Consider the following 18,553-nt stretch of genomic DNA (forward strand, 5'->3'; position numbering starts at 1 on the left):
GGACAACGGTGGTGCTGCAGGCTCCACCTGGGCAACGGTGGTGCTGCAGGCTCCACCTGAGCAACGGTGGTGCTGCAGGCTCCACCTGAGCAGCCTGAATGGCCCTCCTAAAGGCCTCACCGTGGGGTTGTTGGGCTTCCCCCTCACGGAAGACACAGGCTGGGGCGCCAACCCATACTGCTCCCGGGTGCCGTCTACATTCCGGCTGTCAACCGTCTCTCCGGTGGTCACCAGACTATTCCTGGTTGTTCAGTTGTTCAGTAAACCCTTATTGAATGTACAAGTTGTTTCTACTGGTGATTTCCACAGAGCACCACAGGGAGAGGTCTACCATATCTAGAGAGATGGCCTCCAAAAGACATTCAACATTGTCAGAGGAACAGCCAGAGGTGGACCAGAGACGTGTATGGTTTGATGCGAAGATGCAACCTGTAGTAAAGTTGTACCGTATAGGTATGTGCTGTTTTGTTTACTTACTTACATAAAGGGATATTTCACTTTCAAAATAATTGTGGGTAATGTTATCGTCTACTCAGGCTTTTTGTGAACACTCTGGACAGTTTTTAATCTGCTCGATTCAGTATTTAGATATTTTATATCCATTTTTTGACTGTTTGATGCGAAGATGCAACCTCAAACTCCATTTTAACCATCGTTGATACACAGAAAACACCCATCCCTGGTTCTAGTGACTGATATTGTCCTTCTTTAGAGAATGGGTAGAGAGCCCGTCTAGGAAACGGAATGTACAACAGTGATGTTGTTAGGTCTGCAGTGGGTCCCAGGACCCACGGGTGGGAGTCCTAATATAAATGGTATTTTTTGAGAAATTGTAATTGTTGGATATTATTGCATTTATACAAATAATGCATCAACTAAACATTAAGACCTGGAGTCACCACTACACACTATATGTATGACACACTCAAAAATCATTATATTATTGGAACATGTTTGTGGAAACTTCCAACAACCAGTTTGAGTTTGTGTCAATTGTTTTCAGTTTTCTTTTCTTTTTTTCTTGTAGTGTCATTTTGTCATAACCTTCTGTTGAACACTTGTTACTTATTTGTAACTATTCAAATGCAACATTATAATCAATACAAACAAAAGATGTCTTCTGAAATCTTTACTTGGACAAGTAAGTAAATGTTCTTGTCCAAATGACAAGTGGCTCAAAAATGTAATGTCAAACCCTGAAAACTGGACAAGATGATGTTCCTCCAAAAAGGAAAAGTTCAAACATTAAACGTTTTTCTCTCTTTGTGTCTTTTTTCTAGCCATGCAGCACCTCCCTGTGTGTAAAGAGGAGGTTTTCACTGAACAACCGGAGAGGAGCTCCAGTCTGGTCCAGGAGGAACCACAACCACCACAGATTAAAGATGAACAAGAGGAGCTACTTCAAAGACCAATGGAGGCTGATGGGTCAACGTTGACATTACTAGCAGTGAAAAGTGAAGATGATCATGATGATGAAAACAGAGAGACAGAGCCTGTAGCCGGCACCTCAACTGAACACATGAAAACACAAGCTGATGTAGAGGACTGTGGAACATCACAACCAACTAGTGATGACCAGCTCCTCTCTTCACACTGTTCTGAATCTGACACTGAAGACATTGATGAGTGGCAGAAGCCCATTGAAGGTCAGTCAACTTTAAACACACTGAAATCACACAAGAAACATGTGGAAGGACAAAGATTGTCTTTGAGCAGCAAGCTGTCCAAGGACCTGAAATCATCAAAACAAACTCACTCCATGAGGAGCCACACAGGGAAGAAACACTTTAGTTGTACAGAGTGTGGCAAATGTTTTAATCTGAAGACATCTCTGACAATGCACACAAGGATTCATACAGGGGAAAAACCCTTCACTTGTACAGTTTGTGTTAAAGGCTTTATTCAGAGTCGTGATCTAAAAACACACATGAGGACTCATACAGGGGAAAAGCCCTTTACTTGTGACGTGTGTGGTAAAGGCTGTACACAGAGTTGTGAACTAAAAACACACATGAGGATTCATACAGGGGAAAAGCCCTTTACTTGTGACGTGTGTGGTAAAGGCTGTACACAGAGTTGTGAACTAAAAACACACATGAGGACTCATACAGGGGAAAAGCCCTTTACTTGTAACGTATGTGGTAAAGGCTTTGCTCATAGTGATTGTCTAAAAACACACATGATGACTCATACAGGGGAAAAGCCCTTTACTTGTAACGTGTGTGGTAAAGGCTGTACACATAGTAGTAAACTAAAAACACACATGAGGACTCATACAGGGGAAAAGCCCTTTACTTGTAACGTCTGTGGTAAAGGCTTTTCTCAGAGTGTTAATCTAAAATCACACATGCGTACTCATACAGGGGAAAAACCATTTACTTGTAACGTGTGTGGTAAAGGCTTTACACATAGTAATGTTCTAAAAACACACATGAGCACTCATACAGGGGAAAAGCCCTTTACTTGTAATGTCTGTGGTAAAGGCTTTTCTCAGAGTGTTCATTTAAAATCACACATGAGGACTCATACAGGGGAAAAGCCCTTAGACGAATGAGGGGGGGGGGCGGGGGGAGCCTTTAGTTGCAGTTAGTGGCAAATGCTTGGGTCAAAATGCACATCTGAGGATAATGAGGAGGAATCATACAGGGAAGTGGTTAGTTGTATAGTAATAAATCCACATTTTCCCCATTTGAGTTGACACATGGTATAACATACAATCGAATGATCATTCATTCTCTTCCAGGATGACAATGACAAGTGGAATCCCACAATCTGACTGTTACAAAGTCCAAGAGACATGACAGGCACGCTCCCAAAGTGCGTGCATGAGCGCGCCCCGCAGGCAGGTAGCGTTTTGTCTGAGTTTTTCTGCTCACAAACTCAGTATGAACTCCTGTTCATACTCCTTTATTTCCTTTACCTGTTTGCGTCTTTGAACAGTGGTGAGTTGTGTTACATGTTTCTGTGATGTTTGACCTTATTCCTGACTTTCCTACTTTCTTTCTTTCATTTATTTATATGACCCGGCCAGTGTGCTCATGTGCTGATCTGCAATACGGACATGACGCTATTTAGGCTGCCGTCTGTTATTTCCTGACATTGTTGCCTAGTTTACCTGCCTGGATTGTTCCATAGCATTACCTGGGTTGTGTATTGTTTACAGTGTACAGTTTGGAATGTATGTTTACTGTCTCTATATATATTCCCCTCTTTACATTTGCGGGTGCTCTGCATCCGCAAGTTAATCATTGCCAATAATTGCCAACAGCTGCTACAGTGGCCGCTTCGCGGTCGCTTTAGTTTAGTAACCTAAACGTAACCAAGGTAGTATTGGCAGTGGCTTGGAAATGTAACCCCCTGTGTATTGAACATTATTAATAACTGCTGTATGTTTAGTATGTTATGAAGGTAACCACGGTGCCGAATATGTATATTTTGGTTGATTGTGTTTTACCTGATGTTCACCTGTGTTGAATGCTTAATATTATCTTTAGTACAGTATACAGAGCTGACATATTTTTTTCTGGGTTTATTCACAGAAACCACACATACACACACACCTACCCACTCACGCAATACCTGTGCATCTGTATGCTGTCCATGCTACCACCTTAACCCCCAGTAAACTGGTTGGACTCTATATCTTGCCTCATGTTCTGACCGACACTCCAGAGCGAGTACAAACTGTTTCTCCAGCACCTATCCTTTCCCCTATACCTTTATTTCACTGACACTATCAACCTGACTGGTTAAAGACCACCACAATTTAGTTTCTTAAGTATCTTTTGTATATAAAACCTATATAAACATGGCACAAAAAGTTGTTGTCGTTGGTAGATTATTTCTCTATTGTAACTCTGTTTAATTATACCGTCGGATGTTTCAGACATTACCACTAGCATGTCTGAACTCAACTCACCTACTACTCGACGGCTAAGATGTCCAAGATGACCGTGTTTTTTGTGCAATTCCATTGGCCACTCTCTCCCTGCATCTCTTCTAATGCTCTTCACACCTCTCCCACCCGCGGCGGGGGGTTGACGACTTGCCATTGTCTTCTAAATGTCACATTCCAACTAATTCAAGGCAGCGTTTCAACTCGACAGGACAACTCGACTTATTTTTCTTTTTCATTTCAGTTTACCAAACTATAATTATAGTGACGGTGTGAGCGCTATATTGAATACCCTTGCGCAGCGTGAGGTAATTAACGCCAACTGCCTGCAAATTATTTGGCTTGTAGGTCTGCTATTTTTTTTAAATCGTGAAAATGTGGCGCAAATCTAATGAATATATATTCTTTCAGAGCGAACGTTTTTAACTCAAATCTTTGCTTCTGGGGGGGTGGTCCCTGCAACTACATATTTTCAGATGGGGGTCGGCGGCCAATTACATATAATATTGGGGGTCTGTAGCAACTCATAATGTAATAACTGCTCATAATGTAATAAGGGCTCATAATGTAATAATTGAAATGTAATAAAAACTCAATGTAATAATCAGCTCATAATGTAATATAAATATGAGCGCATAACGTAATAACAGATTTTTCTATAATGTAATAACCACATGGCAGTTCATAATGTAATAAAAGTTCATAATGTAATAATGGCCCAAATTGGTGAGAAAAGTCTTACACTGTCATATTTATTACTTCTGTTGACAAATGTAGACTTTCTTATGGCCCATATGGTCTTACACTGTCATATTTATGACCCAACGCACCTTTTTCCCCAACGCAACTTTTTCCCCAACGCACCTTTTTCCCAAAGCACCTTTTTCCCCAACGCACCTTTTTTCCCCAACGCACCTTTTTCCCCAATGGGACTTCTATGACGCCGCCTGGCCCACTGGGCCCCGCTCTCAGTCCTGACGACCTCCACCCTCTCTTCCTGGCCGACGACCAGGAATGGGTGACCTACTGGATGAGGAGCAGCCTATGGATGAGCTGCCACCATTCCAGGAACCGTTGGACAACTAGAGGGCCTTGGACGAAGTAGGCTACGACGACCGTGACACACTGCCGACGTAGGTCATAGTGGACCGCGACCGTCCCCTACCCGAGGATGCCCCGGCCCAACGTGGTCCGTGGAAGTACAGCGACCAGGCTGCGAGGCCCTGGCGGCCTTCCTCCCCCGTGCCGTGCGTCCCCGCGCTCAGGGTCGTGCGCAGGGACAACCTCCTCGCCAGCGTCCTCGTCCTCCTCAATGCCAACAGCATCCTGTAGGCAACAGGAACGCTCGCCAGGGCCCGCATCCCCGTCTTGACAGGTTTGATGGGGCCCGGGACCCCTCCAGGCCAGCCCCACCCGGTGATAAAGATGGACGACAACGACGCCCCGGAGTCCAGCGCCGTCACGACACAGGCCCCCAGACTGGTCGTAGGAAGGGCACCGCCAAGCCCAACAAGGACCAGCAGTCTAAGTGACACGCACCCGACCCTCCCCCCACGCACCGGGCCCATCACCCGACGTAGCAGTCTCGGACTGCACGTCCAGTCCGCCCGCAAAGTGCTTATGGACCATGGCACAGGAGGGCCTGTAGCCAGGTCCCTGGATATTGTTTACACAAATACAGCTGTTTCTGTATTTTCTGTATTAAAGGCCTTGCCACAAAACAAAAAAAATAACACAGGGGGGGACATGAGCCCACTGCCACGGGAGCCCCATGGGCTCCCCGACGCAATGCGGCACGACATGAGGTCAGTGGTGTAGTAGAACGCCACTGGGGAGACGGTCATCCCAATTTTTCTCTGGTCCACCAGGGAACACCGCCCACAGACGGAGGGTGCCTCCAATGGCCGGTGAGAACCCACTGGCCAAGCACTTGGCACAGTGGGAGCGAAGGGGTACAGACTCCAATTCGCCAGGACACCCCCAGCGTTCTCAGAAGTCATCTTCACTAACACCATGGGTCAGGAGGGTCTGGTTCTCCAACAGGAGATCTCTTCCCTGCTGGAGAAGTGGGCCGTCAGAGAGGTACCCTTGGCCCAGAGTCGCAGCGGGTTCTACTCCTGCTACTTCCTGGTCAAGAAAAGGGGGGGAGGCCTCCGTCCTATACTGGACCTACGGATACTCAACAAGCATCTCAAGTCTTTCCAGTTCAAGATGCTGACGGCCAAGTCGCTGGTGCGCTCCAGGCGACTGGTTCACGTCCATAGACCTAAAATACGCCTATTTCCACATCCCTATATACCCACCTCACAGGAAGTTCCTGCGGTTTGGGTTCCAGGGAAAGGCTTACGAGAACACGGTCCTCCCATTTGGGATGTCTCTCAGTCCCAGAGTGTTCGTCCGCTGCACGGAGGCAGCGGAGGAACTGTCCACCAGATTCACGAAACGCAGAGTGAAAGTGTCCTCGAACTTCAAACAATTCCTCAGAGGTCACCACGTCCTGGTCCGTTCCGACAACACCACGACGGTGTGCTATATCAACAGGCAGGGGGGACTCCGGTCTTCTCGTCTGTGCTCCCTGGCGCACAGACTCCTGACGTGGTGCGACAGCCGTTTGCTGTCACTCACAGCATGCCACGTCCCGGGCCACTTCAACGAAGGGGCGGACCTACTGTCCAGGGGACCCTTACGCTACAGCGAATGGTCCCTGAACCCCAGGGTAGCGGACTTGGTCTGGACCAGGCTCGGCACACCGGGGGCGGACCTCTTCGCCTCGGAGACGAACAACAAGCTCCCGCTGTTCTTCTCTCTGTCAGGCTCCCCTCCGCTGGGCCTAGATGTGATAGCGCATCAATGGGCTGCTTTACGCATTCCCACCGTTGGAACTGATTTCGCATGTCCTAGCTAGGGTGCGAACTCAGGGATCAGAGCTACTGCTAGTAGGTCCAGCCTGGGGATCGTGGAGACAGGACATAGTCCATCTCCTGTTCGAAGAACCGTGGCAATTCCCCCTGTGGAGGGACCTGCTGACCCAGGCCGGAGGAGAGATCTTTCACCCACGTCCTCAGGACCTAGATCTCTGGGTTTGGCCCAGGGGTGTCGCTGGAAGCGACTGGCCTGCCTCCGAATGTCGTAGAAACGATGCTCGGAGCCAGGGCTGCCTCCACCAGACGACGTTATAACACAGCATGGCATGTGTTTGAACGTTGGTGCTCGAACAGACAGGAAGAGGTCTTCCTCTTTCAAGCATCTGTGAGGAACATTTTGATTTTCCTGCAGGAGTTCCTGGACAGGGGTCTGGGCCTCTCCTCAGTCAAAGTCAACCTAGCGGCCATAGCGCCCTATCATGTTGGTATGAACAATTAAATAGACCAGTCAGTGAACACCTGCTGATCCGTCAGTTCATGAAAGGAGTTACGCACCTCAGACCAGTTGCCTGAGATTCAGCGGTAATGACACCAGGGTCACACTTAGACCGAACCTTTCGTTTCTACCTAAGACCTTCCCCTCAGGCTGCGCGCCTGTGGACCTCACGTCCTTCCATCCCCCTCCCTTCTCATCGGTGGAGGACAGGAGACTGCACTGTCTCTGTCCCGTGAGGGCCCTGAAAGTCTACAGGTCAAGGACTGCCCCCTTCAGGCTGGGTGAGCAGCTCTTTGTAGCCTGGGGTTCTCAATGGAAGGCTAAACCCATTTTGAAGGTGAGACTTTCGCAATGGATTGTGGAGGCTATAAGATTAGCCTATACCTCAAGTGGTACTGAGCCCCCTGAGGGTCTACGTGCACACTCTACGAGAGGTTTGTCCACATCCTGGGCCTTGGCCAAGGGAGTCCCGATTCAAGATGTCTGCGCCGCGGCGAGTTGGTCGCCTCCATCGACTTCCGCCACGTATTATAACCTGGCCCCCAGCAAACCTGGGACATGCAGTCCTGGAGGTTGCCGCTCCTTGAGTCAGACAGTCTGACTAGTTTTGGTCAATAGGTCCCTTCTGGCCTCTGACCGTAGGTATGGATGACCATGTTTCTTGACCAGGCCAGCTGGACTGGCAGAGCTGTCAGCCCCTGGGTCAAGGACATCATCATAGTGTATGTCTCTTTAGGTGAACGTGCAGGGATGGTACTCTATGAGCCACCGCTTGCGTTAGTCTCTCTCTAGAAGAGATGATCCTAGGGTCGATCTTTCTATCAGCCAAGGGCAATCATACGGGAACGTTATGTTCCCCATACGACTCTCTCCGAGAGGGACTTAAGCTAACTTCGGGTTACTTCAGTAACCTCAGTTAGATAAGTGACGAGAGAGAGAGAGAGTCATTAAGTCGCCCTTCTGTCTTGTCAAGTCAGAAAGCAGGTTGATAGGAATGACGCGCTGAGGGCGGACCTCAGGTTATATACCAGGTGGGTGGGGTATACAACCACGCCTTGAGCGACAGTTCACAACCCAATAGAATTGTTCTGTGAGTGTATGTTAGGCTGTGTGCCTGCACCATCTATTGGCTTGGACCCCATATGACTCTCTCTCTCTCTCTCTCTCTTATCTAACTGAGGTTACTGAAGTAACCCGAAGATACTGATCACTGGCCATGTTACTGACATGATAACAGAAGTAATAAATATGACAGTGTAAGACTTTTCTCAACAATATGGACCATAAGATCAACAGAGGTAATAAATATGACAGTGTAAGACTACATGGGCCATACGAAAGTCTACATTTGTCAACCTTTATTTAAATTCTCGGAGAGACCATTGAGGGAACCCCTCATTTACAATGACGCCGAGATTACATACAAAAAAAAAACAGTAATACAACAATATTAGTTACAACAAACCGTTAATACAATTATATATTCAGCAATCAGTTAAAACAGCAACATACAGGTGATGGACGGTTATTGAGTAAATTTCTAAAATTACCAATTGATGCCAGGGTATTAAGTTTAAGTTCTTGTTGCAAGAACTCAGGTGCACCGATGCTGAAAGCAGCCTTTCCAAGTTCAGAGTTGGCAAAAGGGACCAGAAGGCCTAGCCAATCACTGGAGCGAGTTACAATGCGACTAGGTTTCTGATGTAACATGGAAGAAATATATGATGGTAATTTCCCGACCAGGGCTTTATATATGAAGAGGTACCAGTGATTATTGCGTCTTTCAGTCAGAGAAGACCAGCCCACATTTTCATATAGGGTACAGTGATGAGTATCATAGCTGTCTCCAGTAATAAACCTCAGAGCCGAGTGGTAAACTGAGTCCAGTGGCTTGAGTGTGGAGGCAGCTGCATGACGATAGATAAATATGACAGTGTAACATGGGCCATACGAAAGTCTACATTTGTCAACAGAAGTAATACATGTGACAGTGTAAGACTATATGGGCCATAAGAAAGTCTACATTTGTCAACAGAAGTAATAAATATGACCGTGTAAGACTATATGGGCCATAAGAAAGTCTACATTTGTCAACAGAAGTAATAAATATGACAGTAAGACTATATGGGCCATAAGAAAGTCTACATTTGTCAACAGAAGTAATAAATATGACAGTGTAAGACTTTTCTCACCAATATGGGCCATTATTACATTATGAACTTTTATTACATTATGAACTGCCATGTGTTTGTTCATAACGTAACACATTATTACATTATTACATTATAGAAATATCTGTTATTACGTTATGCGCTCATATTTTTATTACATTATGAGCTGATTATTACATTATGAGTTTTTATTACATTTAAATTATTACATTATGAGCCCTTATGAGCCCTTATTACATTATGAGCAGTTATTACATTATGAGTTGCTACATCGTCCTTGACGTGAAAATATTTGAGAACTACTGACATTGAAACATAGGATTTTTCAGATTATTGTCAGGATTTAGAAAACATTTTGTAGAATCGTTCCCAGGTCAACATGGGTTAACCTTTTATACGTTTCGGGAAGCAGCTGTAGTTTTAGTCGACAAAAGCAACACTGCCGGTACCACTACTTTATCGTAGGGGTGGCACGATTATGAAATTATGACCGTTAGCCCACCTCTGATTATTTGCAGGGTCATATCTGCCGATACCGATTCTGACTGATTTTACAGAGGAACCACAATGGAAACAAGCCTAGGCTCTATAGGGCCTTGGCCCAAAGTCTGTTAATAAAGTATTCAATCAATCAATAAATAGCCTATACTCTTTTGCATGTGTCTGTTTTCACTACTGAATGAGATGAGTGCACAAATTAAATGTAGAAAAAAGGTTTACTTTTACTTAAGATTTGACATAATATTTGCTTTTGTTCTAGACTAGAGGTACTAGAAACGTTTGATAAATATTGAACTCTATGATGAATTACACCCTTTAATTTCTTTGCTGGTGAAAACTAAAAAAACTAAAATATTAAATAATTAAGCAATATTACACGAGAGGGGGTGGTTTAACGTCATTAATGCATGCCTGTGATACTGCAGGAACGAGCCCGCAGGGCGAGTTCCGAAAGTAACGCTTTATGACGTTGCATTAGAGTGGTTCCGATCCTACTTAACAGACAGAAGCTTCTCAGTTGTGATTGGGGAAGCCTCCTCATCACAAGCTCCTTTTAAATGTGGCGTTCCACAAGGTTATATCCTTGGTCCATTACTTTTCACAATTTATATGTTGCCAATTGGCAACATTATTAGGAACCATGGAATCCAATTTCATAGTTACGTGGATGATACTCAGCTGTATATCCCCCTTAAACCTGGTGTTGCAGGAAACGTACCACGCCTTCTTGCATGTCTCTCTGACATAAAGAGTTGGATGTGTCAGAACTTTCTGCAATTATATGAATCCAAACTCAACCCACTCATTTCACTCTGAACTTGGCACCCTATCCGCAAACATCACACACTCAGCCCTTCACTCTTTCAACCATCAAATCAGAAATATCGCTAAAATTAAAAAATAAATTGTCATATGCAGACCTGGAAACCGTCATACATGCGTTCATATCTTCACGACTGGATTACTGTAATTCAATATACTCTGGTATGAGCAAGAAAAATATATCTCGCCTCCAGATGGTGCAGAACTCTGCGGCTTGCCTTCTCACCAACACGAGAAAACGTGAGCATATCACACCTATTTTAGCTACTCTTCACTGGCTCCTTGTGAGCTACAGAATTGATTTTAAGATTTTATTGATTACTTTTAAAGCTCTACATGGTCTGGCTCCCATTTATATAACAGACTTGCTGCAACCCCATAACCCTGTGCGCTGCCTCAGATCATCGGATAGGGCCCTCCTAGTTCCTCCTGCAACACGTCTGGTCACTCGGGGTGACCGGGCCTTTGCGGCTCGGGCACCTTTGCTCTGGAACTCCCTGCCCTTGGCTCTTAGGTTAGCCGAATCAGTGTCTTCTTTTAAAACGCTTTTAAAAACACATCTATATGCCAAGTGTTCTTCCTAATATTGTTTTTAATTGTTTTATTGACCTGTTATTTTCTTCATATTTCATTGTTTCTGATGTTTTGATGTTTTGATGTTTTTATGATTACTGTTTTATAACCTGTCTGTAAAGCACTTTGTAACTATATGTTTGGAAAGGTGCTATACAAATAAAATTAATTCATTCATTCACACACACATTCATACACCGATTGCGGCGGAAGCCATGCAAGGCACCAACCAGCACATCGGGAGAAATTTGGGGTTCAGAGTCTTGCCCAAGGACACTTCGACATGTAGACAGGAGGAGCCGGGATTCGAACCGCCGACCCACAGATCATTGGACGACCTGCTCTACCTCCTGAGCCACAGTCGCCGCCTTGTAGCCTTGTATCTTTGTAGCTGAAGTTCATACCGGTCAACGTGATCGGAAATCGGGAGCCGATCACATGTATCACAAATATCGGAATCGGGGGAAATCGCGGTATTATTCATTATTTTGTGTTTTTTTTAGCTGCACGTCCGACCCTTTCTGTGTGCCAGCCAGCGGTGTTGTTGAGCAGCCTGCACCGCTCAGTTCACACAGGTGTGATTTTTCTTATTGCTTGACCCCGTCTTATCGCTGCTTGCAGCTATATTTTCTTCTTCATCTTCTTCTCCTTTCGCCTAAAATAGCAGTTCTGGCTGAACCGTCGGTTTTCGCGAAACTTGGCATTATGTTAGAGGGCTATGCCAAACGGTGAGGACGCGAAGCCCACGGCCATTGGCCAAAGGGTGGCGCTACAGCACTCAATTGACCGTTTGACCATCAGCAATACGACTTCAATACACATATGCGTCTCCTCACAACCTTTGTGACTTTTGACCTCTGACCTTTAGATCACCCACCATTTGGAATTCTATGAAAAACAGTTCAAATTGATCTCCTGGGATCAAAATTCTACGCGTGAACTTTGGATCGACACCAAAACATCTGGGGTACATTTTTTATGGGCCAATGAATATTGCAGTTTTATGAAAATTCTTCTTCTGCCACTAATACATGCATGAATTAACTTTGTACTTGTAAGCTATTTGTCCCAGATGCAGCTAATTAAATGTTTAAGCAGGTAATAAAGCTGCAATACGTAATAAATAATGTTCTATATGTCCTCCTATAGCAAAGAGCAGAGCGTCTGAAAGCTGCTAGAGGATTAAACTGACCTTCATGCAGTACCTGTTATCAACCAGTATGTGTCCTCCTAGACTACATGATCTAAATGTCTCGTCAGAAGAGCAGTGAGATCAAATTCAACAGACATTATAAAACATATCTTATACATATCATAATGCAACACATCTTATAATGCAACATTCCATAAGGACACATTTTGTATGGCCTGCATCAGTGGTGTTTTCGTCGACTAATACTACAAGTAAGACGCGCGAACGCGGGAAGCGAACGCAGCTCGTAAATTGCAAAAACAACAATTAGAATAAATTACGTAATTTTTTAAGGTTTTTTTTAAGTTCTATTTTTTTTGTTTTTTAAGATTTTTTTAAGTTAAGTTTTTTTTAAGTTTTTCCTTTTAGTTTTTCCTTTTTTAAGTTTTTTTTTTTTTTTAAGTTAAGTTTTTTTTAAGTTTTTCCTTTTAGTTTTTCCTTTTTAAGTTTTTTTTTAAGTTAAGTTTTTTTAAGTTAAGTTTTTTTAAGTTAAGTTTTGTGTGTGTGTGTGTGTGTGCGTGCGTGCGTGCGTGCGTGCGTGCGTGCGTGCGTGTGTGTGTGTGCGTGCATGTGTGTGTGTGTTTTTGTGTGTGATACAGCTGCGCCCTCTGGTGGTGGGCGGGTGGTGTTACAGCGTGACAGACACACACACACACAGACAGACATGATCTGCTGGGTCTCATAGTAAATGCTCACTGCGTTCGCAATGACGAAAAATGTTCGTCGACTACCTTTTTTCACTGACAAAACCTAAATAAAAACTATTAAAGCCATGACGACTAAAACTATGACTAAATATACTGATAATTTCGTCAACAAATAAAAACTAGACTAAAATGTTAGGAAGGGACTAGTGGACAAGAGATCCAGTATAAGTCATTTTACACTTGGTTGCATGCTGAAAATAGCAGATCTACAAGCTCACAACGTGTCGCAAGCTTGTAGATTGGCTATTTTCAGCAAGTGTAAAAAAAACAGTCATTTCGATGGCATCAACGCCCACAAAAATACCTTTTAGTCAACTAAATCAACTGTAGATTTAGTCGACTAAAATCTTATGACATTTAGTCGACTGAAACTAGACAAAACACTAAACCATTCCGGGTGACTAAAATGTGACAAACGAAATGGAAGCCATTCAAGAGACTATGACTAAAACTAAAATCAACATTTGCTGCCAAAAACAACACTGGCCTACATGGGGCTCCCTCCCTAAAATGTATGAAATTGGTGGCCTGGCCAGATAGGTCATGTGACATTGTGTTTTCAAATGAACCTTAACCCATTCTTGGCGGGAACCCCTTTTGGTGTTTTAACTAAGCATTATGTTATACTTTAGCTATTGAAAAAGAGCAGATCTACAAGCTCATAGCGCGCCACCGAGTAGCGTGCTATGAACTTGTAGATCTGCTATTTTCTTTTAAATCGTAAAAATGCGGCACAAATCTTTGAATATATATTCTTTCAGAGCAAACGTTTTTTTTTATTTCGATGTCAGGCCTAAATGGGCTTAATGGTCAGATTCCTAACAGCTTGTTTGTTCTCTAGCTGTGTTGTCTCATTCATTCTTCATGAAAGAAATGGTTATTTTAATTTTTTTGAGAGAGAGAGCTTTTCATACCTTCCTATACACGTTTCGACACTGACATTTGATCAAAACACAAGTTATTTGCCTGTAAATATAACGGCGATACAGTAGCAAGATTGTAACAGAAATGGGGCCTCTTCCTTACTTCCTTCACAGGTGTTATTAATTATGTATTATTGGGGCGACTGTGGCTCAGGAGGTAGAGCAGGTCGTCCAATGACCCATGGGTCGGCGGTTCGAATCCCGGCTCCTCCTCCTTTCTACATGTCAAAGTGTCCTTGGTCAAGACACTGAACCCCAAATTGCTCCCGATGTGCTGGTTGGTGCCTTGCACGGCTTCCGCCGCAATCGGTGTGTGAATGTGTGTGTGTGAATGGGTGAATGTAATGCACAATCTCTGTAAAGCGCCTTGGATAAAGGCGCTATATAAATGCACCATTTACCATTTATTAAGGCCTATTCATACTCCAGTTTTAGGCGATACAAGTCACAACTGTAGTATTTGTTTATTTGTTTATTTTCACATACAAAAATATTTAGGAAATGATACACAAGGTCAATAAAAATGTGAAGGAGAAAGCCTAAAAACCCTCCAGGGGCTTGCAAGTGGCTTCTCCAGGCATGTTCATAGATTTTTTTTTTTTTTAAAGAAAAAACGTCATCATGTTGAACATGCAGATGTTAAACTTCATCATATTGAACATGCAGATCTTAAACTTCATCATATTGAACATGCAGATGTTAAACTTCATCATATTGAACATGCAGATGTTAAACTTCATCATATTGAACATGCAGATGTTAAACTTCATCATATTGAACATGCAGATGTTAAACTTCATCATATTGAACATGCAGATGTTAAACTTCATCATATTGAACATGCAGATCTTAAACTTCATCATGTTGAACATGCAGATGTTAAACTTCATCATATTGAACATGCAGATGTTAAACTTCATCATGTTGAACATGCAGATGTTAAACTTCATCATATTGAACATGCAGATTTTAAACTTCATCATATTGAACATGCAGATGTTAAACTTCATCATATTGAACATGCAGATGTTAAACTTCATCATATTGAACATGCAGATCTTAAACTTCATGTTGAACATGCAGATGTTAAACTTCATCATATTGAACATGCAGATGTTAAACTTCATCATATTGAACATGCAGATCTTAAACTTCATCATGTTGAACATGCAGATGTTAAACTTCATCATATTGAACATGCAGATCTTAAACTTCATCATATTGAACATGCAGATCTTAAACTTCATCATATTGAACATGCAGATGTTAAACTTCATCATATTGAACATGCAGATGTTAAACTTCATCATATTGAACATGCAGATGTTAAACTTCATCATATTGAACATGCAGATCTTAAACTTCATGTTGAACATGCAGATGTTAAACTTCATCATATTGAACATGCAGATCTTAAACTTCATAATGTTGAACATGCAGATGTTAAACTTCATCATATTGAACATGCAGATCTTAAAATTCATGTTGAACATGCAGATGTTAAACTTCATCATATTGAACATGCAGATGTTAAACTTCATCATATTGAACATGCAGATCTTAAACTTCATGTTGAACATGCAGATGTTAAACTTCATCATATTGAACATGCAGATCTTAAACTTCATCATGTTGAACATGCAGATGTTAAACTTCATCATATTGAACATGCAGATCTTAAAATTCATGTTGAACATGCAGATGTTAAACTTCATCATGTTGAACATACAATACAGGGACAGTGAGAGGACGAAAATATACTGTATAACAAGAAAAAAGCACAATAGCCAGAAGTCAGACAATAAAACCGCTATAGGAGAACATTGAGTACACCAGGTTAATTTAGCAGACCGTATGGGAAGTACTTGGTGGTTAGTATGAATAGACCTTTAGAGTTACCACTTCACTGTTGCGTTTAGTGTAGCACATGTAGTGGTTCTCAAACTTTGTTTGTTTTAATCTCAAGGACCGACCCCCCCCCCTCTGTCATGTATGTAACAAGAACATTAAATATAGTTGAATAGGATTAAACCTGAGACTTATGCCAATTTACTTACTGACTTACTTCCTGATGACGTCACAAAACCATTGACTCAGGCCAAAAAACCAATCTATTTCGGCTATCCTCTTGAGATATGCCATTTTACTAAAAAGGGGCAGGATCAGCATGACTTTGGCGATTTTACCAGAGGTGGTCATTGGCATGAGGATATGACTGAAGGTGTTTGACCAGAGGTCACTGGTCAGTGACATGAGGAGATGACTTAGGGTGTTTGACCAGAGGTGGTCAGTGACATGAGGATATGACTGAAGGCTCATACATAGTCTGGATTTTCGGTGGTGAGGTGACCACCGAACTACAACATGACGTCACGAGCCGTGGTGAAGAGCAAACCACCGCCACCGCTCCAGCCCTTCTCTCTGTTTTTTACTCACCACCGCTTAACGTTATTTCAGCTCCGGTGGTCACCTCACCACCGAAAATCCAGACTATGAATAGGCCTTTAGGGTTTTTGACCAGAGGTGGTCAGTGGCATGAGGAGATGACTTAAGGTGTTTGACCAGAGGTCACTGGTCAGTGACATGAGGAGATGACTTAGGGTGTTTGACCAGAGGTGGTCAGTGACATGAGGAGATGACTTAGGGTGTTTGACAACAGAGGTGGTCAGTGACATGAGGAGATGACTTAAGGTGTTTGACCAGAGGTGGTCAGTGACATGAGGAGATGACTTAGGATGTTTGACCAGAGGTGGTCAGTGACATGAGGAGATGACTTAGGATGTTTGACCAGAGGTGGTCAGTGACATGAGGAGATGACTTAGGATGTTTTACCAGAGGTGGTCAGTGACATGAGGAGATGACTTAGGATGTTTGACCAGAGGTGGTCAGTGACATGAGGAGATGACTTAGGATGTTTGACCAGAGGTGGTCAGTGACATGAGGAGATGACTTAGGATGTTTGACCAGAGGTGGTCAGTGACATGAGGAGATGACTTAGGATGTTTGACCAGAGGTGGTCAGTGACATGAGGAGATGACTTAGGATGTTTGACCAGAGGTGGTCAGTGACATGAGGAGATGACTTAGGATGTTTGACCAGAGGTGGTCAGTGACATGAGGAGATGACTTAGGGTGTTTGACCAGAGGTGGTCAGTGTGAGGAGATGACTTAGGCTAGGGTGTTTGACCAGAGGTGGTCAGTGGCATGAGGAGATGACTTAGGATGTGTTACCAGAGGTGGTCAGTGACATGAGGAGATGACTTAGGGTGTTTGACCAGAGGTGGTCAGTGTGAGGAGATGACTTAGGATGTTTGACCAGAGGTGGTCAGTGACATGAGGAGATGACTTAGGGTGTTTGACCAGAGGTGGTCAGTGTGAGGAGATGACTTAGGGTGTTTGACCAGAGGTGGTCAGTAACATGAGGAGATGACTTAGGATGTGTTACCAGAGGTGGTCAGTGACATGAGGAGATGACTTAGGATGTTTGACCAGAGGTGGTCAGTGTGAGGAGATGACTTAGGGTGTTTGACCAGAGGTGGTCAGTGACATGAGGAGATGACTTAGGATGTTTGACCAGAGGTGGTCAGTGTGAGGAGATGACTTAGGGTGTTTGACCAGAGGTGGTCAGTGACATGAGGAGATGACTTAGGATGTTTGACCAGAGGTGGTCAGTGTGAGGAGATGACTTAGGGTGTTTGACCAGAGGTGGTCAGTAACATGAGGAGATGACTTAGGATGTGTTACCAGTAGAGCTGGGACTCGATTAAAATTTTTAATCTAATTAATCAGAGGCTTTGTAGTTAATTAATCTCGATTAATCGCATTTTAATCGCATATCATTATTTGACCCGAGAACAGTGAGAAAGCTATTAATGGATTTTGGTATACTAGTGAATCAATGAATAGTGACTACAGGATACCACTAATTTTCAACATTTTACTGTCATTAATATACCTTAGAGCTGTTAATAATAATAAATAATAAAAAGGTCACCCCATTCTGTGTTGCCTAGAACTGGAGGTCTGAAAAAAAATCAGTGACAGTAACAAGTACATCTCAGTGACATCACAAAGCTGTACTTCATATTGTTACTGTTTTTTGTCAGACCTCCAGTTCTAGGAAACACAAAATGAGGTGACTTTTTTATTATTTCCAGTTTTCCACACAACTCCATAGAAAAATGTTGAAAATGAGTGGTATTCCCCTTTAAGCAATACAACTTTTTTTTCAACAGATAAACAAGTGCAGCAAGTGCCTATATAAAGTGTCTATGAATACTCAAATGTGCTTTGCATGGTGGGGCATTATTAGGGGGGAAACACTTAGACAAAGGAATAAAATAAAAAACGGTGGAATGAACTAGCTGGGGAATGCATTTCACATGGGGTTGGGGCAGAACATTGTCTGAC

General features: G+C 43.3%; 1 protein-coding gene across 1 annotated transcript in view; it reads left to right on the forward strand.

Moving 5' to 3' along the window:
* Nucleotides 1–5,427, forward strand: part of LOC306930059 (uncharacterized protein) — a gene marked incomplete at both ends in the record, with an annotated part of 43,697 nt that extends 38,270 nt beyond the window's left edge. Inside the window, 3 exons of the mRNA XM_079510802.1 lie at nucleotides 310–453; nucleotides 1,281–1,877; nucleotides 5,096–5,427. Of these exons, the coding sequence (XP_079366928.1) occupies nucleotides 310–453; nucleotides 1,281–1,877; nucleotides 5,096–5,427 (1,073 nt within the window). The remainder of the gene's footprint in view (nucleotides 1–309; nucleotides 454–1,280; nucleotides 1,878–5,095) is intronic.
* Between the last annotated feature and the right edge of the window lie 13,126 nt (nucleotides 5,428–18,553).

Source organism: Electrona antarctica, assembly GCF_951216825.1.
Source record: "Electrona antarctica genome assembly, chromosome: 9".
NCBI classification, from domain to species: domain Eukaryota; kingdom Metazoa; phylum Chordata; class Actinopteri; order Myctophiformes; family Myctophidae; genus Electrona; species Electrona antarctica.